Source organism: Eptatretus burgeri, chromosome 7, assembly GCF_056783735.1.
Source record: "Eptatretus burgeri isolate ZD-2024b chromosome 7, Ebu_testis_v1, whole genome shotgun sequence".
Lineage (NCBI taxonomy): Eukaryota > Metazoa > Chordata > Myxini > Myxiniformes > Myxinidae > Eptatretus > Eptatretus burgeri.
The window spans coordinates 41595573-41621461 of record NC_140967.1 but is presented as its reverse complement, the minus strand read 5'-3'; the positions used below and the strand labels follow the sequence as shown (position 1 = coordinate 41621461).

Here is a 25889-nt window from a genome sequence, read left to right as displayed (position 1 = left end):
GCGATGAAAGGTCCGTTTTTCTGCGTTTCACTGTATTTTTCATAATTGAGATTTACAGATAGATGTGCAATATGTTTCTGAAGTGCAACATGATGTCTTTTGATTAAACCCATTAGTGAAGTGATTGGCAGCCGGTAGAAATGCATGGCTAGTGAAATTGGAAACATCTATGTTGCACAACTGGACTTTCAAGATGCTTTGAAAGTCTTGCAAGCCGATGTGGGAGGCCCCTCTTTGAGGGTGGCCTCTTGCAGCTGCGGGCTCCACGGGCGCCTATCGGAGGCCCTGCTTCTGTGACTACGAATACGTCAGAGCAAGCTTATCAAAAGTAGTTATCTGAAATTGTTATTGGCTATTAAAGTGAGAAAGCATTAAAATCATTAAGTTGCATGACTTGATAGCATTATTGAGCACTTGCCAAGCTATTTGCTTTTAAATGATGACATGAGATGAAGTTTGTTTAACACATGATGTTTGTGCTACTCACGGATCCAAAGTGAAAGCATGGATCTTCGCAAGGGCTTTCACCTGCATCTTGGCCAAGCTGAAAGGTCAAAAGTCCTATTAAAACCACCATGGAAAAACAATTTCCTGCCTATTGTCCTGCATTTCAAATAGACAAGCAAATTTGAGACGTTTGTTTTTCAATAAAGCCAGTTATCTCTAAGCAGGGCGAGTCTCCAGTATGGCTGACATACAAGGGTATTTAGCATGCCACCATCGGAAAAAGATGATCTACTGGTACCTCTCATTGGAGTTTCGGATGTGTTGACAGAAGTCTTGTTCGGAAGCAAGATGATCCGAAGGAACAATTTGAAGCACGTCGGTGTTTGTGCCTTTCAACCTGCACAGCGTCTCATTCACATGGAAAAGGTAGTCGTGCACCATGATGGAGCCCCGACGCAGGTGACAGCACACTAAGTACCTGTCATTAACATACTGTTATTCCACCAATATTTTCCAACCAATATCAAGTAAACAAGAGTGAGAATTGCTTTGCGATACATGTCCCCGACCGATATGATATTTTCTAAGTCCAAAATGGCCATAAATCTGTGAAAGGATGATCAAACGTGCTCAAACTCAAACTTCTTCTGTAACTTATAATAAAATCATGTGCCAAATTTCCATTGAATATGTTAAAGGGTATGTGAAAAAAAGTCTGAAAACCCACAGGTGGGATGGACGGACGGACAGACGGACAGAGATACGGACGGACAAATGGAGAGCAAGCCTATAGCCTCCTCCGGTGAAAGCGGTAGGGAGCTAATAAAAAGAGATGACTTAAAATTTGTAATTGATGCGTCTTCCAATATCAGCAAATCCTTACGATAATTCACGGACCAGTGTTTGTGCGTTTGTTTGTCGGGGTATTCCTCCTACAGTTCTGGGTCAATTACATCCACACTCGGTACCGAGGATCAGCATAACCCCAATTAATCTATAGGAATGTTTATATCTTTGCCGGTGGTACTGGGCGGTAAAAGGGGTGGGAGGTTGGGGAGGGGGGGAGACACTAATTCTCTATGTAAATGTGTATCGTGGATCGCCGCCTCCAGGTGGGGGAGGGTATTGCAAGTCTCCGCCATTTACAGTGCAGTATTTCTGTCCCCACGTTTTCCAGAACAGTGAGGTGTTTTGAATTATAAACAGTAGGTATATGTTTTTGCTTCATGCACGTAACCCAGGTTATTTATTTTTTACTATACGGAGCTGCCACTTGCCTATGCATCCCCCAAATAAACGTATGCGTAAGAAGAACGTGTTGCATGCCTGGAACAAAATCGCCCGTAGGGCGGGTACTCTGCTTGTCAAAACAAAATCGTTTATCATTCACTTTACAAACTTTATTTAATTTGTGTGCAGCACCTGGTTGTTGGTTGCATCATTTTTTTGGAGCATGGCTATGCTGTTAATGAAGTGCTTTCTGTACATTAGGGCAGGAATTTGGAATTTAGTTCGGGTCCCAGCAGACAATAAACCAATGTTGGCAGAGGGAATCCTGAATTTTTCTGAATTTATATTATTCTTACCTTTTCTCTTTTATTTGTAAAGTGATTTCATCTTACTTCAAAATAAAAAGCACCAAATAAGAAATCGATTGATTTATTGCTCTCAGGTGAGTATGCTATCTCTCAGCTATCCTGCCAGCTCCACATAGATTATTACGAGAAGCGATGATGACTCATTAAGTGTGCATTTTAATTATCAACCAATCATAGCTGTGTATAAATCCTATTATTAATTTGCAATTAGTCACTGGCTTTGACACCAATACAAATTTTTATTATGAACCCTATGCATGAAAAAGCTACATATATCACATTAACGTGGAAATAAATGCGAATTGTTGTTCCCAGCTTTCCAGTTTGATGAGAGGAGATGCCACTTCCATTTTTGCCACCTTTATCCCGACCCCCTTCCCCGTTTAGAATCCAGTGCGGGCACGGGCAACCTGCTCATCGATATAGTAATTCAGCTCGTTATGTGCATCTTCTAAGCTCCAAGAGATGGGTCAAGAATCACGGAAGAAAAAAACAGCAGTCATACTAAAATATTCTTCCATATTAAGATTGAAGCAGTCAGGCCTCATCTTCCATCAAATGAGACTCGCGTTATCACAGACAAATAATATGTAAAATGGTGGCAACTACATTACATGCACAGCTATGTATGCATGTCTGTATATTGGGTCGCCGAAATAGGTGACCCTTATTGTCAGTAATTCTGTCTGTTTGTTTGGATGTTTGTTCGTTTGTCATCAGCATAATTTGTAGTAAACGTGGGCGGATTTTGACCAAACTCGGGTGGTAGGTACATCTTATGACCTAGTGCTTTGGAAATTGTGATGGATGCTAGGGACGCTTTGATTCCCTAGCAACAACTGAAAAAAACCTTCAAATCGGTACCGTTCACGCGAAATCAATTCTGAAAGCCATTATCCCACGTAGGGTTATGAAATTTGGCACGAATGATCTACAGGTGATGCTCTATCAAATATATTCCGATTTTTGTGATATATGGAATACTTTACCCACAGCGCCCCCTACAATTAGGATATGCGCGAAAATTGAAGGCCCCCTAGCGACTGGGTGAGTGCATCGATACGAATGAAACTTTGCAGGTTCATGGTACTCAATGAGTACTACAACTTTGCCTCAGGACATATTGACCGATTTCGCTTTGGTCAGGTGTCAAAGGTCAATTAGTGAAAAAATCGATAATATGCGAGAGCTGGAGGTGCCTTCGTGCCAAATGCTACTCCTCCTAGGGTTATGGTCAGATGGTCACGAAAATTCACACTAATCGTCTGGAATACATTGTGCACAAACGATCGAGACCGATTTTTGATTTAGATCTTTGTTCACCCACAGCACCCCCTCGAACTTTGGGGATTTCTGATTTCAAACCGCATTTTCGGTACTTTTCATTCAAATGGATACCGAGTAGTTATCAGTAGATGGAACTGGATGAGATTTGATATGCATAATCTTAACGTGATTCCCTATCCGCTATATGACATCCATTTTGCTCTATATCTTATAGTTTTCATGCTCGGCGATCCATCGCCGCCTACCGGCTTGTATTCATTATTACTTCATATAACATTTTATTAAAATAACCTTTCAGAGTTGGCAGGTCGGCTTGTGACTGGCTTGTAAATGCAGATGCACTTGAAGCAGCGCCAGAGAAGATATATCAGACCCACGCTGAATGGTGTAAATAAGTCAAAAGTCTTGCAAACAAAATGCCCACCTGCAAAGGTGGAATGTGTGACATTTGTTTGGAGTCAGAACGTAGCCAATCCCAAAGTTTTCGTTTTTAATGTCAGCTCCAGTTCTCTACTTCCCCTCGGCTGACCTTCCCTCCCATCACCCACATTTCCTCCCAAATTACCACTGCCCACCGCTGACCTATTCGTAAGGTCGAGAGTGCCGTTAAGCACTGGCACAACAGCAGCTGCTTGCTCAACACTTCTTGCAAGTTTTCCTGGCCCTCAACAGAAAAACCCTGCACAGGAAGCAGCATCAATGCAATCATTATATCACAATACAGCTAGACAAAGGAATATACAATAAGTGCCAAAAGGACCTTTTCTGTTCAGCTTTGCAAATGCTTTAAGGCAAACGAGCAACCAGTAATCAATCCTATTCATTAAACAGGTTTGTGCAAAGCAGGAATTTTGGGGGCTTTAAGGCCACGTTGCATTCCACTTTGTTGTGTCAAACATGCATTGGCCACCTGCGAGTACCTGAAGGATAGATGTTTATCTGTATACGATATACCCAATAAAGAACTAGTGTTGCTTGTGAAAGCTAGTCTCGGTCTCCGTCGGCGGACAGGTACAACAAGGGATGAAACCAACAGGACATTGATCGAGGTATGCTAACCACCATGGGAAGCAAGGAAAAGCTGACATTTCAGCCGTTAACCCTTCGTCAGGGGGAGCAAAAGAGGTTAGGGTTAAAGCCTGAAACATCAGCTTCCCTTGCTTCCCATGGTGGTTGGCAAACCTCAATGAATTCCCTGTTGATTCCATTCATCGTTTATCTCCGCACGTCAGATAAGCAGCATGTAATACACGAGAAGCTTATTGTGGTCAAGATCAAAGCAATGGCTTCACAAAGCCGAGTTGGGCACCCCAGAAGATGTGCACTCAATTTTACCATTAATTTGAGTGAAGGGGGAAAGGAGGAGAAAGACTTTTTAAAAGGTTTGGTGTCACTGACATGAGGGAGTAGTTGTCTTTTCATAGCTGGTGTTGGCAGAAGGGATAGTAGCTAAAAACAACTCAGACTGTATATAGCCAGCCATACTTGTCATACTCAAACTATGAGAACAACATGATTCAGACTTGGGACCACTGCTTGGAAAGCAAGATGTGATACCACTGTGCAAAGCCTTATAACTCACTGCCATCTTGTGACTTTTATCAAGTCTGCATCTCCATATGATGGGCAAAACTTTTCTGATTACAACATGGACTGGTCTTTGGGTCAGATGGAAAAGCAGGAGCTTGACAATAAATAATAAAACCATAGCAGCTATGAGCTAGAGCTTTATGCATCAAAATTCAAATAGTACGACTTACTTATTTACTGTGTTTATTACTGACTCTTTTACATTTCCCTTTGCACAAATATGCGATGTTAAAAACGAAGTGGCAATCGTACCCCATCTGCCATGATAAAGTGCAGTCCTCGTCCATCAGTTCCATCGGAAACAAACTTTTGGAATTCGCGCAAGTTCTCCGGTTTTGTAACATCACCATCCCCATCCACACCTCCCACCCCTGCACACCACATCATACCAGGCCACACCGCATGTCAGCCACACCAGACCCAATAAACAAAGCCAGAAAAAGTGGTTACTTATTGACACCACGTTGAACAATTCATTGACCACAATTGTGCAAAACATCATGATACGAAGGTAAGTTGTAAACGTGAGAAAATATGAGTAAAAGGTGAGCTGATGAAGGCAGAAAGAAACTCACCATAAAACGGCTCAAACATTTCACTTGGTGCAGCAAAGAAATCTTCAAGCTTAAAGTCATTTGGTCCACGCAGTGTTAAACCAAAACCCTTGGCATGCCAGCGACGGCGCCACAAGACATATTCCGAGAAGCCCCCTGGCCCGGCGCATACATCCCCAAAGTAGAGTGGCTCTTTTCCTTGATCTGGAGCCAGTTCCTCCTGCTCCATATAAGAAAAACAAACAAACAAACAACCAAACGATGAGCAGGAATGAGACTGTAACCTTCATAAATCAGGATCTTCACACACTGGTTTGGATTTTAACTTGATGGTATCAGAGACAATGACTTAAGGGATAAGAGTTCAAGTCAGCCACATTACTGGTTTCTCTACACTGTTGTGTGTCATAATTTGCAAATGAGAGGTGTAATTGTACAAGGTACAGAGCGGTAGAGTCAGGCCTCTCACCTCCATTACACTCCTCCCATCCCTGTATGACACATGCATGCCCCTCGAATGACCCCCTTCCTTATAACTCCTTCAAACCCGCTTTTCTTTTTCTCTCCTTACTCCTTAATCCCCCCCCCACTGCTCAACGAACATAATTCTTTCCTATTTTTAATTAAATTTATATTTGTTCCCCATTTAACCTTCTTGCATTAGGATGGCACATTTAGAATGCCCTTCTGAATACACAGGTCCTTGTGCCTGGACAGCGAGGTTCAAATTACATTTCTGTGGTCATTTGTCCACTGGCTCGTAATGACCACCATTCAAAATTGTAGAAAACCCATTCCCCATTGCTAATGTAATATGTACACAATCATGAATACATTTCTGCCCTCTCAAACAATTATTCTTCTGCTATTCCATCTGGCCACAGGTGGTGGCTCGTGTGTTTATAAGTTATGAATTATGAGTTTAAAACCCCTAGTAATATGCATCGTGGTAAGAAAAATGTGATCCTATAAATTTTCGGCACGATTAACCATGGGAGCTCAGAAGAGTCGAGAAACATTGCATAAAATAATGCAAAGGAGGATGGAAAAATCACATTGCTTCAACCTCCAAATTAGAAAACTATAGCACCTACAAAAGCAATGTATACAGCGATTCGGAGGAACGAAGATTAGGCATTCGATAATATGAGCGAGGAAAGTGTAAAAAAAACAAAATTTGAGCACTTTATCGGACAGAAAATGGTGCAGCCTGTCCCAAGTGAAGGCATTGTTGAGTAGGCCAAAACAAAATGGCGGCTTAAGACCCTGTGAGGTGACAATAGGCTGACCAAGATGGCGTGTCACCATTTTGGTAAGGCTGTTTTGGTTTTTGATGATGAGCACCCCTAAATTATCTTCAAAAGGGGTGTTTAAATTTACCCAAAAAACCAGTTTTCATTCCTGCACTCTTTTGGTGTTCCCTTCATATGCATGCAAAATTTTGGGCCGCTAGGATCATGGTTTTGGAGTTATGGAGCGCGCGCGCACACACACACACACACACACACACACACACACACACACACACACACACACACACACACACACACACACACACACACACACACACACACACACACACACACACACACTTTCTCTTTTATTATTATAGACGAGCAAATACCACCTGTCGCGTCGCTGATGGGAATCAGGAATACTAAGATGGGAAGGGAGAGAGAAGGAAGGGAGGGGGGAGAGAGAGAGAGAGAGAGAGAGAGAGAGAGAGAGAGAGAGAGAGAGAGAGAGAGAGAGAGAGAGAGAGAGAGAGAGAGAGAGAGAGAGAGAGAGAGAGAGAAAGAGAGAGAGAGAGAGAGAGAGAGAGAGAGAGAGAGAGAGAGAGAGAGAGAGAGAGAGAGAGAGAGAGGGAGGGAGAGGAGGGTGAGGAGAGAGGTGAGGGAGAGGAGGGTGAGGAGAGAGGGGAGGGAGAGGAGGATGAGGAGAGAGGGGAAGGAGAGGAGGGCGAGGAGAGAGTGGGAGGAGGAGGAGGGAGGAGGAATAGGGAGGAGGGAGTGTGAGCGAGGTGAGGCGAGGGAGGGGGAGTGAGGAGGGAGTGGGAGAGGGGTTCATGGGGGAGATGGATGGGGAGGGGAAGAGGAGGATGAGGAGGGGTGAAGAGGGAGAGAGAGGATGGAAGAGAGAGACGAGGAAGAGAGAGGAGGGAAGAGAGAGATGAGGGAGAGGAGGGGAGGTGAAATAAGGGGGTAGGGAGAGGAGGGGGGAGAAATAAGGGGGGAGAGAGAGGACAGCGAGGAAGGGTGGAGGGCGAGGAAGGGTGGAGAGCGAGGAAGGGCAGAGAGCGAGGGGTGGGAGAGAGTGAGGAAGGGCGGAGAGCGGAGAAGGGTGGAGAGCGCGTAAGGGTGGAGAGCGAGGGGTGGGAGAGAGCGGGGAAGGGGAGAGCGAGGAGGAAGCAAGGAGAGGGTGAGGAAGGGAGCAAGGAGAGGGTGAGGAAGGGCGGGGGAGCTAGGAATGGAGTTGGGGAGATCGAGAAAGGGGGGAAAGCGACGCATCACCACACGTTGCCATACACTCGGGGAGGGGATGGGAGCAAGAAGGATGGGGGAGAGAGGAGGGGTGGGCGAGGGGAAGGCAGTGTGAGAGGAGGTTAAGGGTTGGGAAGGCAGTGTGCAGGGAGGGAAGGGTTGGGAAGGCAGTGTGAAGGGAGGGAAGGGTTGGGAAGGCAGTGTGAGAAAGTGGAAGGGTTTGGAAGGCAGCGAGTGGGAGGGGAAGGCAGCATTGGAGAGGGAAAGGCAGTGTTCGGGAAGTGGAAGGCAGCATGAGCTGGAAAGGCAAGACAGCGTGAGTTGGAAAAGGAAGGCAGCATGAGGGGAGGGGAATGGAAGACAGTGTGAGGGGAAGGGAAGGGAAGGCAGCGTACCGGGGCATTACCAGGAAGTATGTGGGGAACACACAAATATGCGGAAATTAAATAAAGGCACAAACACTGGCGTCTCCGGGCGTTTATAAGCATTGGAATGTATCAAGCAATTTGTAGGTATAAAGATCGGGCATTCAATGATATCAGCGAGGAAAGTGAAGTGAAGTCAAGCATTGTTGAGCAGGCCAAAAAAATGGTGAATTGAGGCCCCAGCAAGGGAGAGTGGGCTGACAAAGGGGCTGACCAAAGATGAAGCCTTGATAAAGGATAATTAAACAAGGCTGTTAATTATCTTCAAAGTGGGTGTTTAAATTAACCCAACCACCCAGTTTTCATTCATGCACTCTCTTGGAGTTCCCTTCGTATGCTTGCAGAGTTTGAGGCTGCGAGGTTTCATAGTTTTGGAGTTATGGAGGAGATATACACACGTGCACGCACAAGCACACACACACACACACACACACACACACACACACACACACAGACACACACACACACACACACACACACACACACATAACACACACACACACACACACACACACACACACACACACACACACACACACACACACACACTATTACAGAAGATGACTGTAAAAGTGCATCTGAAAGGTTTATTAGGTGGGATGAATAATTGATCCGTTCAGTTGTGCCAATTGACATGAAATTTTGTGTTTGTGAAAGGCACTTCCTGCAATGACAAATTGCCAACTTGATTTGAACTTGCACATTCTTTGGTTTTGTCCAGTCACTTTTGCAAACCTGTTTAATGCCATCATGCCACTTTTACAACATCACCTTTTCTGACATCACTTCATGTTAGTTTTGTGACCTGCCTCATTAAATTTTAACCTGAACCCAAAACACAATTTCTCAAACCCTTTCCCCCAAATGTCTACAACTGGATTCTTACCCCTTTTTCATTCTTTGGTTTTGTGAACATGAAGTCAAACACTGCATCCATGTTTGCCATCTTCATTGCAGCCCTGCAAAATATTACAGAATAATGTTTCTCTGTTGTTCACTGTGCCCATATTGTTTTACAAGTTAGGATTCTACCTTAATAATGATCTCATCAGGGCATGATATGATTTATCATGATGCACCTTGCAATACTTCTGGTCACTTTCTTAAAATACCACCAACAGCAGAAGTTTCAGAGGGGTGGGTAGTGGGGGGTAGAGGGGTTAAAAAAAAAGGAAAGCAACAGTCCAACTAAAACAAGGAGCTGATACTCTAGGTCCCCCACATTTTGGGTGGTATGAGGAATAGATTTGTGTAATATAAAAGCTAAATATTGAATGGTTTTTGAAATATCGCATACACAAGCAAAGTTACCGAAATGATTGCCATGGTAACATAATTCAGCAAATCACCGACGCAATCTAATTAGGTTGAGACAACGTCATGACGAATAGATGTCTGTTATATGAAAGCTAAATGTTCAACAGTTTTTGAAATATCGTGCACACAAAAGTACATGGACAGATGATCGGTTCGTCGGTCGGATGGAACTCATTTTGATGTCCCCCATCTCCGATCTTGTTGGAGGGGTGGGGGGGGGACAAAAATGTTGATCATTTTTTGATCTCGTGAAAGGAACCAGTCAGTGGGTTTTATCTCTTTCAAGACAGTTGTTCACCACTACCTCAAGGCAACCCCCATCTGTACCCATGATATATTTACCCTCATTAACCCTCCCCAAAGCCTACCCCTTTCTGTGTTTCCAGGTTATCGGGTTTCCACCGCTCCATAACCCTCCTCTTCAGTTTTTATTTTTTGCTCCATTTTTTATTCTTCCCCAGTTTTCTCTCTCCTTCTATCTTGTTCCTCTACCCTGCTGCTGGTGTCCCCCTAAATTCCCACAGTTCTTTTTATTCTGTTATGTCCAAGAGCCTCAACTCACTATGCAATTTTTTTAACCCAGTAAGACTCAGCATGTAACAGAAAAACAAATACCCTTTTTTGACATCAAGAAAAAAACAGATCAAAAAGGATGTTATCCATCCATCCATTGGGACCATACTCTGTGCAGAGCACTGGTGCTGCCTTAAGCAGTCTCCTGGGCTAATGGGCACATTCCTGGAGAGGTTGCCACTCCACTGCAGTACACCAGCAACTTGGTATTCATTTTGCCGACCTCAGAAGGATGACAGACTGAGTCAACCCCACCTGGTATTAATTCAACAGCAGGTGGGATTTGAAAACAGGATCCGAGGATCCGAAGCCCACCACCCGAGCCATTAAGCCAACACCAGGCATTAGGATGTGATGACCTCCGATTTCTCAACCCTGAGAGTCCAAAATTACCCTTCGAACTGTGAAAATAAATGACATTGAGCAGCCAATCAGGGTACTCGGGGAAAAATTAATTGAACTCGAACATGCGCCACTGAGGTCGAAGATTACATGGCAAAAACTAACTGCAAGTTAGAGCCCTGGTTATCCAGCCAAAAAGTGTGTCAAATGCAAGAGATTTTTACACATCTATGAATTACATTTGCAAGAAGGTTTGAAGGGGAGGGTAGAGTCAACATTTCCACAATATTTACCCTCGCCAGAGGAAAGGGAATTGCATTTGGGTCCGTTTGACTGTTTCTTTGTCAGCACAGAACTTTGGTATTTTTCTTCGCAACTGCTTGTCGGATTGAGACAAAATATTCACGATAGGAGTGACCACTCAAGCAGAAGGTCTTTTATTTTATTTTATATTTTTGTATACCTTGTCAAGGCCCGTATGAGAGCAAACACACAAAGCACAGCAAGGGGGGCATGAGACAAGAGGGGTGGGAGAGGGAAGGACAAAACAATGGGGAACAGAGATATTAGCAGATTTGTGGAAGGGAGAGGGATGGGGTGGAGAACACGGGGTACACAAGATGGACATTACAGGGACTTTCAGGAAGGAAAGCAGGGAATTTGAAGGAGGTGGGTTTGGGGTGGATTAATGGGGGTAGAAAAGATCGAGCTTTTAGATGGGGGAAGATAAGAGGAGGTGGTGAACAGTTGTTTTGAGGGGCTGGAGGGAAGAATGGGATTGAAGAGAGTGTGGGAGTTTATTCCAAAGGTGGGAAAAAAGAGAAATAAAAGAGTGAAGGTGAGCAGTGATTCATGATTTTGGTAGTTTTACCAGAAGGGCGTTGCTGGCAGAACTTGAGCGCCTTGCGGAAATATGGTTGGGACATACCGCAGACAGAGGCGGGGGGGGGAGACAGAAAGACCACCAACTGGCCTGTGGTGAGAGAGTGACAGGACCGAAGACTCAGCCTCATTGCAGGAGACACCAATGATCCTAAATGCCTTGGTTTCCACAGCGTGAAGCCGAGAAAGGTGAGAGGCAGGAGCACCACCCCCAAGGGGGGGGAGAAGTACTACATTAGGCTGCGGACGAAAACTTTGTATGTGGTCAGGAGCTCAGGTGGACCGAGGAAGGACTTTGCACGATGGAAGATTCCCAGTCGGCGACTGACTTTGGAGGCCAGGTTGGAGATGTGGCTTTCCCAGGAAAGATCATGGCGAATAGTGAGACACAGAAGCTTGAATGAAAGGAAATTCTTCCAGAGGATTGTTGAGACAGTAGATTGGGGTGGGGGGGGGGGTCGAAACGGTCCTTTCGGAGAGGCATAGTGAGAGTGTGAGATTTGTCAGGATTGAAAGACATGTTGCACGTGTTGGACGAGTTTGTGATTTTACCCAAATCTGCAGAGCGCGAAGAAGCTGCTGCTTGCTGGTCTGAGGGATGACAGATGGTACGGCAGAGAGTGGAGTCATCAGCAAAGAGATAAAGAGGATTTTCCAGAGACTAGGAGACATCATTGATGAAAACCAGAAAAAGAACAGTAGGGCCCAGAATGCTGCCTTGAGGAACTCCAGCCTGGACAGGAAGAGCGGATTAAAGAACTCCATTTAAGCCGCTGTCACACCTTGACGATTTAGCCAGCGTATGCCGACGTATGAAAAATTTGTCTAAAATGCTGGCACACGTCGAATACGTTACGGGTAAGTTTTGTATACGTTAAGAGCACGCTGAAGCACGCTGGCATACGTCGTAGTACGCCGAGCTCGTCGACAAATTTTAACATGCTTAAAATTTTTCGACGTATGCCAGCGTATGACTCACACGTTCCGCATACACTGGCCATAAGTTGTAGGCACGTTACGCGATCATTGACACACGTCGACACACGTTACTTGAAAGTTACTCAATTCGAAACACGTCGAGGTAATGTTTAGCATACCCGAAACTTATTTCTAACCTATGAGTAACGTGTTGTAGGCGCGTTACGCAATCGTTGACACACGTCGACACACTTTACTTGTAAGTTACTCATAAGTCGAAACACCTCGATGTAATGTTTTGCGTCAGTGTTCCAGATTCCATGTTTTTTTTTCTTTTCTTTTTTTTTCTTCGACATGACGGTGATGTTGACACTTCGATTTCCAGTGCGGTTATAATATAATATAATAGTAGGGTAAGAATACTGATTCTGGCTCACTTTTCCCCATGTAAATGAATGGGGGATTTTCAGCGATTTATATTTTTTTTCCCTAAAAATAAATCCCCTTTTTATCCCAAGGTATATTTATTTGTCTCCCCTTTTAACTTGGAGGTTGAACCTCATTGAATTGAACACCTGGGGGTTGAACAGCTCACTCATTGAACCTATAAAGATTTGTTCATTCTCAAATTCCTTCAATAGTTTAATTTTCTTTGCACAATAATCCCCATCTAAAATATTGACAAACAAAACATTTGAATCTTTATATTTTTGAAGATACCCCTTTTGTGCCATTACGAAATGATAAACTTCTCTTAATGCTCTTGTTTGACCACCTCCTGAGCCACAGGTTATTTTTTGTTAAGCCCCGCCCACTTTTGCTAAGCCCCGCCCACTTTTGCTAAGCTCCGCCCACTTTTCATAAGGTATTTTTTCTAAGCCACGCCCACTTTTCCTAAGCTCCGCCTACTTTTGCTAAGCCCCACCCACTCTTACATCATTTCCAGTTCATCTCTGACTCACAAAGAAATCACTAGAAAATTACAGGATGTTATGGTTTTGAAAAATTTCCCAATGAAGGCTTGCCTAGGCTTGCCCAGAATTTCAAAGGAAACCACACCCACCAGTCTTTCTCTATAAAAGCTTCAAACCCAGGCTCCATTTTAAACATTTGTTTTTGCTGGCAATGGTGTTTTGTGTGCTTGTCTCGAACTCTCTGTCTTCTATGGAACTAAACCTTCAAGTTGATGAACTGGATTCAAACCTCTTATCTATTGAGGTAAGATTTTTTATTTTCCTATTTTCAAACTTTGATTGAAGCATACTCATTTAATAATTAAATAACTTAATTAATACATTATTATTTTCTCTCACAGGAAATTGTGTCAAATCTGAAAATAAAAATACTGCTTTTGCTTCAGCTTGGGGGGAAATTGTTGGCTTGGTTGAAGACCTTGAGTGGGATGACTTTGGTGTTCCTTGGAACTCTCTGTCTTGTATGGAACTAAACCTTCAAGTTGATGAACTAGATTCAAACCTCTTATCTATTGAGGTAAGATTTTTTATTTTCCTATTTTCAAACTTTGATTGAAGCATACTCATTTAATAATTAAATAACTTAATTAATACATTATTATTTTCTCTCACAGGAAATTGTATCTGCAATGAAATATGAAAATACCGATTTTGCCACAACTTGGGGCCAAATTGTTGGTTTGGTTGAAGACCTTATGAGGCGACCAAGACCCACAGAACGAGTTAGATCCTTGATGACCCAACCAAAGAGTTATACCTTGGAGACCAGCAAAATCCTGAAAAAGAGTTTTACAGCAATAGTACTCATTGTGAGTTATCAAGACAATATCCACTGAACAAGTTATACCTTGATGAGCCAGAATACAAGTTTTACCTTGGAGACTCACAAATTTTGAAAAAATCAGTAAATGAGTTCTGCCTTGATGGTTTAAATAACTACCTTGGAGACTCAGGAAAAGGGTTCTGCCAAGATGGTTCTAAATATGGGGCCTACCTTGGAGACTCACAAATTTTGAAAAAAATCAGTAAATGAGTTATCCTTAAGAGACTTTGTAAGTTGGTTTTACTTTGAATACTTGAAATGTGGGTTCTGGATTGATAACTCACAATGTGATACATATCTTGGAAACTCAACAGGAATGTGGTTATACCTTGAAGACTTGGAAAGTTGGGTTTATGTTGGACACTTGAAACTTTTTTGGGGGCTTTTATTTATTTATTTATTTATTTATTATTATTATTATTTTATTTATTTATATTTTGGAGACTTTTGGAGTTGCTATCACTCTTTGGGATCTAAACCTATCGATGTAGTTCTTTGTCGGATGGTGCTTGATGGGAGCAAGATCAAGAAAGTTCTGGGAAGAAAGTGCAGGCTTACTCCCCCTTTCTACGTCATCAAACCTGAAAGCCTTAAAAGACAGAATTGGAAGAAGAAAAAAAAACGTAAAAATATATATATATAGGTGGAAATCTCATTTTGAAAAAGACATTGTGTTGGGCGAGGATTGAGTTGGGGTTGAGATTTTGAATGTGAGGGTTGGGGTTGAGATTTTGAATGTGAGGGTTGGGACACACACACACATACACATCAACAAACAAAAGTTAAGCCTTGACTATTCAGTTGAGGATTCTGTGTTTAGGGTTCACAGATCTAAGAACGTCCCCCTTGACACACATTATATACTGTTATACACCTCGGACTTGACCCTCGAGTGCCCACAAAGGTGTATTATCTGCTTAGTTTTGTCTTTTGTAATTCCTGTGAATAAAATGAACCTAAAATCTCTTCCCCTTCCAAATCATATATTTTATAAGTCCAAGGAACTGTATCTATTACATCAACAATTTTAAAAAGTTCTTTCGTCCATCGTTCAGTAAAACCCTTTTCAAAATGAGATTTCCACCTATATATTCTTACGATATCACCAACTTTGAACTTAGGTTTTCTGACATTAATCTCTTTTTCATATTTTAATTTTGTAAATGTTTCTGATGGCTTCATATTCGTTGACGTGTGAATCGTGTCATTATACTTATCCACAATATCCTGAATAAAAGATGACCATTGTTGTGAACCGAGTTGTGTGAATTTTTATATAGTCTCTCTTTTAAAGGTACGATTAAAACGTTCAACAACAACTGCCTTCCCTTCATTAAAGGTACTGTATAATGTAATACTGTTATTTTTTAGAAAATTCATAAATGTCTTGTTATAAAACTCTCTACCCTCATCAGTCCACAATTTCTTAGGTTTTCTCTTACTTTTTATTAAATATCTGTTGAAAAGCTAACATAAGAGTATTACCTGTTTTGTTTTTTAAAGGGACAACCCACGCATATCTACTCCTCAAATCAATAACGGTTAAAAGCATACTTGTACCCCTTATCATTATTGAGTTCAATCAAATCAGCAGACCAGATATAATCAACTTCCTTGGAATAAACTTTCCTTCTCTGAAACTTTGTGAATATTGGTTTATGTAATTCATCAGCTAATTGCTCTTCAGTCTTAATGGCATCATTAGAGCCTATAAGTTTTTGAATTTCCAAGTCCAAGTTTCAATTTAGCACTAATCATCTTCTTCACGATGAACCTATCAACTTTTTCTCTCAAGGTTGGATTTTGTATCAGAGACAAATTATACAACATTTCTCTATCGGCTTCATGCTTTTCTTCCAACGTTGTGGTATTCCCATAATCAATATCGTGTCTCATGCACACTTCATCAACTCTATTGATTGGTTTACTCCAGGATTTAGGATTGTCTGCCTCATCTAATCTTTTATCTAAGTTTGTGCCTGGACCACAGAAAGAATAACCTGGAAGATGTAATTCCCCTGGTATTCCAGTAGTTGTAAATTTACTTCCTGATAAAAACTTTTGTATATCTCCTCCGAGTTTGTGTTTGGAGATAAATTGATTTTTTTGAACCACACACCGAACATATACCTTTTTGTATAACCCTGTTATTTTTACTTTTAATATATGAAATATTTTTAGTATTAGTTTTCTTTTTACATTTGAGACAATAACTCATTTATTTATGAGAAAAATTTCTGCAGAGTGCAAAAACCTTTTTAGTTTCCAACATGCACATTTGAATCTTAATTTTTAAAACATAAAGAATCCTTAGAAATGCCTTCACTCTCTCCTCCATTTATTTAAGAAAAAACTTGAATTAAAATACATGTCTTCTCGATGTCGATAGTCTTGTCGAAAGTATTGCAAATAGACTTTTTAATTCTTTGTATTCCTCCCTGGTGAGATAAGTTAATTTCTTTAATACCTCTATTCTTTTTTGAATCTCACTGGTTTCCATATTTTGATATTTATTCATTCTCTCTCTTTCCTCCCTCTCTCTATTCTCTCTCTCCTCCTTCTCCTTTTCCTCCTCTTCCCTCTCTTCTTCAACTCCTTCCTCATCCCTTACTATCCTTGAATCGTTTACACCCCATAGAATATTATACATATATTCATCAGGATTTCTTGTTATTCCTATATCCAAAATAATTTTTTTTACAACAGGAAACCAATAAAATTTCTTTTGAATTTCTAAAAGAGCCTTACCTTTTCTTAACCTTATAATTTTTTCATTATTTAACATTCTAATTAAATCTAAAGTTGTCGGTTTATCAACATCAGCATAATGCCAATCTTTTATTGAAAATACCTCATTCTTATGTTGTAGAACATATTTATTAAAATACCGAATACCCTTTTCTTGAAGGTATGCTTGAACACAGAAATGATAATTTTCTTGAAGCCTTCTTGCTGTCATTTATGTATTAGAAATATATGTTAGAATAATATTATGGCAAGAAACACCTCCCCATCTTCCCATAGTTAAATCATTTTGTATTTCCTTACTTATTATATATAATCCTGTTTTTTCTGTTTTCATGAGATAAACAAGGGCAAAACCATTATTATATTTACCCTTATTAAATTCTTTTATTTGTTGTTTTCTAATCATTGGCTCCACAAAACTCATTCTCGATACCAAGTGGATAATATTCTTCCTTACGAGACTGATTTAATTGTTCAGGTCTTCGAGGTTAATTTTAAATGACCAATTATACCCTAAATCATTCATATCATACCCCCATTGTTCTATTCTCATACAAGCGATAAGCCCTTCTTTATAAAAATTTATTTTAATTCGAACTGTGAATTCTGTATGACCTGGAGATAATATCAACACTTCTGTATCTTTAGAATACACAGCCGTTTTATTTAAGTATATATATTGTGATAAATCGCTTAATCTCACCAAGTCATTCGCGTCAGTCGGGCTTGGATAATTTTTAATTTATAAGCATTTTTCATGTTAATATTTTTGTTTATATTATATTTATGTCGTTCAGCCTGTGCCTTTGTGTAATAATTTGATAAATCAATATCCAGTTCTTGAGATACACCAAAGATAGAACCATCTTTACCAACATAAGTCATTTATATTAGATTAAAAATAATATCATAAAATTTTTTATTTTGTTGAGTTGAAATAACACATATAGACATAATTGACCACAACACTTGGAATTTAATTCTTGGACTTGAAATGTTTGATAAACACCATTCTGTAAGAATTTTATGACTTCAACAGGTGGTGGAAGACCAAAACTATCAAAATAATATTTGTCTTGACTATTAAAAATACAAACCCAATGAGAACCGTTCCCATCATTATCTTCTAAGTTCATAATAATATTCTTTGTATGTTTCGACACATTTGTTAATTCATCTCTCATACAAATAACCACATTATGAATTTTAATTTCTTACAATATTTGGCAAGTTGTAAATTTGATGTTGTATTCTTTCCAAATTCTTTCAACCACTCATCAATGCTCATTTATTTATTAGAAAGATATAATCCATTACCTCTTTTCGTTAATTTTACACCTGCTTGTGCTATAGAAGAAAGCATATCTCCAACTAACAATCTCGCTTTATCAGGCAGACCTTCAAGTTTTTCAGCAAAATCTACAATTACACCACTTCCACTAATTTGTTTCTCCAACTCTTTGTTATGTCTTTCCAATTCTTTTTGAGCCTGGAGTTGAGCCTTCCTTTCGTTGGCAGTTTTGACCGCTGTTGAAATACCACCCGTCAATGCTCCAACCGCACTTAAACCAACAAATAAAGGAATTAGAAATGGGAGAAATCCTCCACTCGTCTCTCTTATTGAATATTTTTTCAACATTGGTTTTGTCATTTTAATTTTAAGTGAGCCAGTGTCATTCAAGATTTTAACCTGTTCTCTTGTGAGCAAAACATCAATTCTTACTGCTCCTTTTCTCTGAATTGTATTAACGTTAATCGTACAAGGCTTTTTGATTTTGAACACAAGATGATAGTTTATGAAGATTGATTTGATTAACATATACCCCAGTTGGTACTTTGCCACTCATTTATTTAACAAAAAATTATGTGAGACTAATCATCACACCATTATCTGTATTAATCTGCAATTCTGTTTCTTCCAAAAGCAAACAATATGTATCAACTTCTTCACTCTCTCCTCTTTCAATGTATAGGGAAGTATCCACTCGATTAGACTTTATAGTTTCTTTTTGAGCGCTCAGGTCAAACGTATAGATTGTATACAAACTTTTAAATGCTGTCATATCTAAAATAGGTTCTTTATTTCCATTACTTTCACACACCTTTTGGTAAGACTTGTATGCTTCAGCAAAATCATTTTTTCCCAATTAATTTCCAATCTATCTCGTGGATAAAATGTTCCATCTAGAAAGCGAAGTTGTTTCACCTTAGCATTATCACTCAATGCATTATTCTTATCAGTCGCAGTATCACCATCTGGCTTTTTAAAAATCATCCACAGATATAAGTGGCTTTCCTTCCAGAACACCCAAATTCCACGTGTAAGTAGTTTGATTGAGTTTAACGTGTTGACATCTTCTTTTGAGGTATGATACACTGAGTGGTTTCTTTGAGTTAAGTCTTCGATTCAACATCTCTTCTGTTTTAAGATTAGGAGTATATTCACTGATATACCAACTCATCTCCTCAATTACAAATTTATTCTGATCACTAAAAGCATTACCAACACCAAAAAGCAATCTATTTTCATTATCATTCCTTTGTAGTTGAAATCTAATTTTAAGACCATACAGAACTTTATCATAATCACAAAATCCAAATATACCTTTAAGAGGAACTGCCACAGTAAAACTATTTTCTGCTTTTGTATCATCATTATACATTCCTTTCCTTTGAATATATCCAGGGTCTGTGTTTGTTCCCGTTGACATATCAGGAATAAAACCTTCGACAGACCCCTTTCCCATTCTATCACTGAATGTATAGAGTGTAAATTTCATCATTTCAGATACAGCAGAGACATAATCAACCGCTTCAACTTCTTGTGTTCCAATATACAATCGCACACTATCAAACATTTTTCAGAAGAAATCATTTACAAGTGTAGCGTTTGTGTTATTATTCCCATTCTTAGTGAATTTAAATTTACACAACAAGAAGCTTTCGGAGAGATTCAAATAGGTTTGTTGATTATTTATTTCAAAACTTTTTGTACCATTTGTATTCCAGTCTGTTCCAGTTATTGCATTTACCTTGAAGTAATCTTCTTTTTTAGTGGAGTTTGAGATAATAATAGTATCATCCAAATCATAGATACTATCAATTGCTTCCATACTTGTATTTATTTAGGAAAAAGATGTTAAAACTTTTGAAACCCTGATCCAAGTATTTGAATTATTTTCTGTCGTTCTTGGGGGGACAACTGAGTTTTACCTTTCTTAATTTCTTTTATTGCTTGTAATTTATGAGATTCTTTCTGAGCATCTTTTATACTCTTTACAGCACCTGCTACATTTCCCATAGCAGAAGCAGTTGAACCAATTAGGTCTTTATGTTTAAGAATAGTTGAACCAATACCCATGAGAGTATCAATTATCCCATCTCCTCTAAATTGATGTCCAACACCCCTTTGTCTCTTAGGTTTATAGTATCCTCTACCAAGATACATACCTTCACCCTTGTAGTACGGGGAAAGGAACATCCCATCCCCTGTAATTATTTTATATTTTCCCAACTCGTGCTTCCTCACAATAACCATCGTATTTATTTATTGAAAAACTTCACGTAGGTGAATTCTGATGGATATAACTTCTCCATTAAAAGAAATCACACGATTATCTTGATCGGTTATCCTAAAATTTACTCTGTGTATGGTTTTCCTGACACAGAGTAGATAAACCAAATTTTTAGGCTCCATATTGAATTTATAACCAATTGGGGTTGAGTATGCGCTGAATGAAAATATTGTATTTGTTTTTAATCCATCATTATAAGCACCATCAATCAAATCACAGTGAATTAACACGAATTTATTCCTGAGGATATTTGAATGACATTATCACTGTAAAACGTCCCATTAGTTTCAATCTTTTTGAGGAGAAACCTAATAACTCTCTAAATGAATTATCAATTGTGAAATCAACCTTGTAGTTATTTTTAACTTTGTCGTTGATTTTGAAGTATGTTTTTGAATGTTTATAATAATATTTTTTGGTTCATCACCGGTTCTTTCATAAGGCGAGCAATTTCGGAAGATATTTGAGAAATCTCGTATGCTCGAATTGAGACTGTTATCGTTTTGTATCCACTTCCCGGATTATAACTAAAATTGTCATTTTTTCGGTTATATTAAATAAGGTATTATAACTCTCCATGGACAATAAAGATGCCTCATATTCTTTTGTTGGGTCAAGTTGTAGTGCGTATGGGAATGAAGATGTGTAGTCGCTTGTTGTGAAATTAAAACTCAGGATTGTGCTTCTCATCTTATTTAATATGAGATAAAATGTCTTTATATTGAGATTTATTAATTTATTTTTTATGTTCATCAACTGGTCTAAAATGGCTGATGCTTCATTAAAACAATTGTTATTTCCAGCCTTCTTACTACCTAACAACAATAACAATCTATTAACTAATTGTGATGGGTCATTTGGAAGAAAACTAATACCTGAACCAAGGATACTTAAAGCCTCATTAATGTGTTTCTCCTTCTCATTCTTCCTACTTTTACCAGAAAGAATAACCTTATAATTTAGAGTGTTCAGCAAATCAATATATACTCTATCATCATTATTTTCCATATCCAATGGTTTATCAATATACTTTGATTCATCCCTCACAGTTGAACCTTGTCTTCCATCTTTTGTGAGAAGAAACATTAATCTCGGAGTTAGTTAAACAGGGGGTTGAGCAGAACTTAAGAACCTTAATTCATCATTAAATATCAATACCTTTTCTTGAACAAGATGAAATATTGCTGGTTGTTCTGTTGGAATGAGTCCTGCTTTGGTTTTTGAATCTGCTGAATATTCATTGTTTTGAACAGCATTCACAATATAATCAGGGGGTTGATTAATCTCTTCCAGTTGTTGAAATAAACCTTCATCATGTTCTAATTCTCCAATATGCTCTAATTCTTCCTCCGTCATTTGACTGAAATCTTTTAACATTTGGAGCTTTCTGGGAGTATATTCTACTGTGGGAACTGTGGAAACATCTTTCATTTTTCTTGGAAGTTTTTAAAAGTGGTTTAAAAATTTCTCTTGTTTTTCAAATGCTTCTTCGCCCGTTAGTTTCTGTCTGCGTTTCTTCTTTATGTCTTCCTGTTGTTTTACAACTTTTGAAACCAACTCTTGATGTTCCTTAAATCTTCTTGCTCTTTCTTTTGTATCCATTTATTTATTGTAAAATATCATTTAATGAATTGTAAAGATCAACAGGGAAATTTTCCTTTTCTTCATCATTCAAGTAGATGTGTTCAAATAAATCCTTTTCTTTAAATATTTCATCAAATTCTTTATTAACATTAATGCGAGTTGTAATTTCTTCTTCACTAATCCTTGCATCTCTGCTTTTCATACGTTTGTGTTGAGTTTCTTCATCAACATCAAAACCGAATGATAAAATCTTCCTCCGCTCAGATATTTAATAATTTGTCTCGTTCCTTCTGGATTAGTTTCTAATATCCCAACACCACCAGATTTTAGTTTCTTTAACTCACTCTTACAATGTGAATATTTTGTTGTACCAAGAGAAACCTCCTCAAATATTTGTCCTTCATTCCTCAATCGCATATGTTCCTCCACTGAAATATAGTGATAATCTTCACCTTTTACTTCTCCAGGTCTTATTGCTCTAGTTGTTGTTGATACAATGCGTATCACGGGGTGTTTTAAGTAAATTTACAATATTCTCATTTGTACTACACAAGAACCTTGATTTATGAAAGTTTTTCCAGAAGCAGATTTACCCACAAGATTTATAATAATAGTTGTCATTTATATATGTAATTGTTTATAAAACAAAAAATATATCCCTTAATATCTCATCTTTTTTCACAACAATATATTTATATTTTTTCAGTCTTGTTCTACATATAATCCTCAAATTTCTTTTTACTACATAATGTAGAACAATTATCTCTCCAAAAATTATTGATATCTATTGAATTTAACTTGAATAAAATAAAAGTATTAGCATTGTTTCTGATGGAGCAGCGAGGAAGTTGAAAGTACGATTGACTAAGATAAATACAATTACAAGAAGAATGTCTCCCTCTTGTGTAGTAGCTGTCCATTACCGTTTGGTTTCTCTCATTAACACAATCATCAAAGATAACTTGAGGTTCTTTTTTGATTTATCCAAATCTTGGGGAGACGGTATATCATCCGTATTATCACTAAGAATACAAGTTATAGGATTTGATTTCTTTTTACATCTCTGTGTATCACAAAATAGTTGAATTATATCTTCAATGTTATAATCATTTAGGTTTTTTTGACGTTTAAATAAACCGATTATATCTTCTTTTTGAAGACCAGCATTAAAACCTTGTGAGAGTAGTTGATACTCTGGTTGAAAACTCGACTTTGTGAAAATTATTAAATTGTCATAATCTAAAAAGTTGGGAGTGAGGAGCATTTTTAAAAGTAAGCAGGTTTTTCCACATCCACTTGAACCAACTATGAGACATCTTAATGAATTTGGGAGATTTTTATGGTTGTTAAATTTTATCTTATTTTCCCAAATAGGTAAAAAATCATTCATTTATATATTTGAAAAACAGGTTATTTAATTTATTATTAGCTTTTTAGAAACTCTATATTTTATCCTAAGTTCAGGTTTAATTTCAAGATAATCCATTATTTTATTTATACAATATCTTGTGTTGATATTTCCTGAAAATTACATCCATGAATAATATACAACAACAATCCTTTGAACATTTCTCTTATCGTTCAGTTTCTTCCCTTGTAAGAGAAGGTGTGTTATCATCCTCATACTTTACATTCATTTTCTCTAATCAATCTTGTAAAGTAATTCATTTTTGGTGTAAATCTAAAGAATTATTTTCCTTTTTATATTTTTTATTATCATTAATTAGAAGATAATCACAGAATATACATTGTTTATAGGCTTTTGACTCTGTGTTTTAATCCCCGTCTTTCACGCAGGACAATTCTCAAATTTGTCATATGGAGAATCAGGAAAAGTCTAGCATATTTATAAAGTAAAACTTTACTTAAACTGAAATTCATCTATACTTTCAGTTGTATATTACCATCGATATCGATATACTTTTTTCATTATCAGATTCATCGACAACATTTTCTATATTAAAGGTAAGTTTAAAATTATCGCTACCTACTATTTTGCGAAATGTCATTTCACCTGATATATTAACATCCTTTATTTCATCAAGATTTACATCTTTAGGGTTGTTGAAAAAAAATACAAATTTCTCCTTGCATATTACAGATGGTCTTATCTTTTCTTTCTAAAGCTTCATCCATAAGGTTTTTGTTCTTTGATACTTTTTCTTGTTTCATTGCTTTTTCTAGTTTTGAATATATTACTAGAAGGAGAGGAGAAACTTTTGTTAGAGATACTTTAATTGATGTTCTACCAGGTATACTAAAAGCCCTTCCACTGAAGGAAATTGAAGAACTCATATTATTTACCATAATAGTTTTTATCCAATAGTTGTTATATTTATCTTTGTTCAATTTTACATCCTTGACATATTTCTCAGTATCTTTAACAGATGAAGAGATTGATTGAAACTTGTCTTTTGTGTCTTGAAACATTGTATTTATTAAGTGAAAAAGTTGGAGGATAAAATGTTTTTAAGCACAGATTCACCTATAAATTAAGCGAAATTTTCATCAAGAAAATTTTAGTTTAAGCAAAGTTTTATTCTATAAATATGGTGAATACAACGTACTGCGATGTTTGTAATCACGAATATAAACATTATAGAAAACACCTCCGAACCAACAAACACACATTTAATCTATTTCATCAAATATCTCCTCTTGAGTTGGAAAGAAAACATTGTGATATCTGTTCAAAGGATGTTTTGAAGAGTAGTTATAATCAACATCTTCAATCACAAAAACACAAGAAAAATGAGTTTAAAGTAAAGGGAGACTATTATATTAAAAACACTGATGAGGCATTTAAAGGGCATATAAAAATAAGGATTTTTCAATTTCAATTGGATTTTTCAATAGCTGAATCAATTGAAATAGTGAAACCCGATGTTGAAAAATTTATTAAAAAGACATTAAAAGAAATGAAAACTTTAAAGTTTTATATGGGAGTGAAAATGAATATGAAAAGACAAGATGAAGAACAAACTCCTTATATGAGAACAGATCTTCATTTTATAACATCATTTCAAGATTTTTTGAATAGTGGGGTTTATGAAGAACTATCAAGACAAGAGGAGGATGTTGATAATACAGTGGTAGGAAGTGGATTCAATATTAAAAAAATCATCTTTTTAGATATACACATTCTAAAATCAAACCCTCTTAAAGCTTCTTCTTATATTGAATTACCAAAGAAATAAAACTAAAGAAGGCAGTTGTTAATATTAAGAACAATGATAATAAATGTTTTCTCTGGTCTGTTCTTGCTCACTTACATCCACCAAAATGTAATTCAGAAAGAGTAAAACAATATATGAAATATGAGAATACCTTGGACATTAAAGATTTTAAATTCCCAATGCCATTAACAGATATTCTAAATTTGAAAAGAATAATCTTTCTATTAATGTATATGGATTAACGGATACAAACAAAGTTCAAATATTAAAAATTTCAAACAACTATAAAAATGAAGAAACACACATTGACCTTTTATATTTTAGTGTTGGAAAGAATTCACATTACACATACATCAATAATTTATCAAGATTAATCTCTTCTCAGGTATTCAGAACAGCAAACAAAATATATCCTTGTAAGCGATGTCTTAATTCATTTCATACAAAAGAAAGATTAGAACAACATTCAAAATATTGTAGTAATCATAAATCAGCTGTAATTACAATGCCTAAACCTGGTGAAAAGATTTATTTTGAAGATTATAATAAATCTATCATGCACCCATTTGTGATATCGCTGATTTTGAATGTATCCT

At 37.9% G+C, this 25889-nt stretch overlaps 1 protein-coding gene across 2 annotated transcripts in view; it reads right to left on the bottom strand.

Moving 5' to 3' along the window:
• Window positions 1-25889, bottom strand: part of CMTR1 (cap methyltransferase 1) — an 88439-nt gene that overhangs the window by 39504 nt on the left and 23046 nt on the right. For both annotated transcript variants that reach the window (XM_085888139.1, XM_085888140.1), the window contains exons 7-13: window positions 9268-9340; window positions 5498-5696; window positions 5175-5293; window positions 3915-4011; window positions 3624-3756; window positions 746-925; window positions 488-544 (exon numbers count right to left, since the gene is read on the bottom strand). In XM_085888139.1, coding sequence (XP_085744265.1) covers window positions 488-544; window positions 746-925; window positions 3624-3756; window positions 3915-4011; window positions 5175-5293; window positions 5498-5696; window positions 9268-9340 — 858 coding nt within the window. The remainder of the gene's footprint in view (window positions 1-487; window positions 545-745; window positions 926-3623; window positions 3757-3914; window positions 4012-5174; window positions 5294-5497; window positions 5697-9267; window positions 9341-25889) is intronic.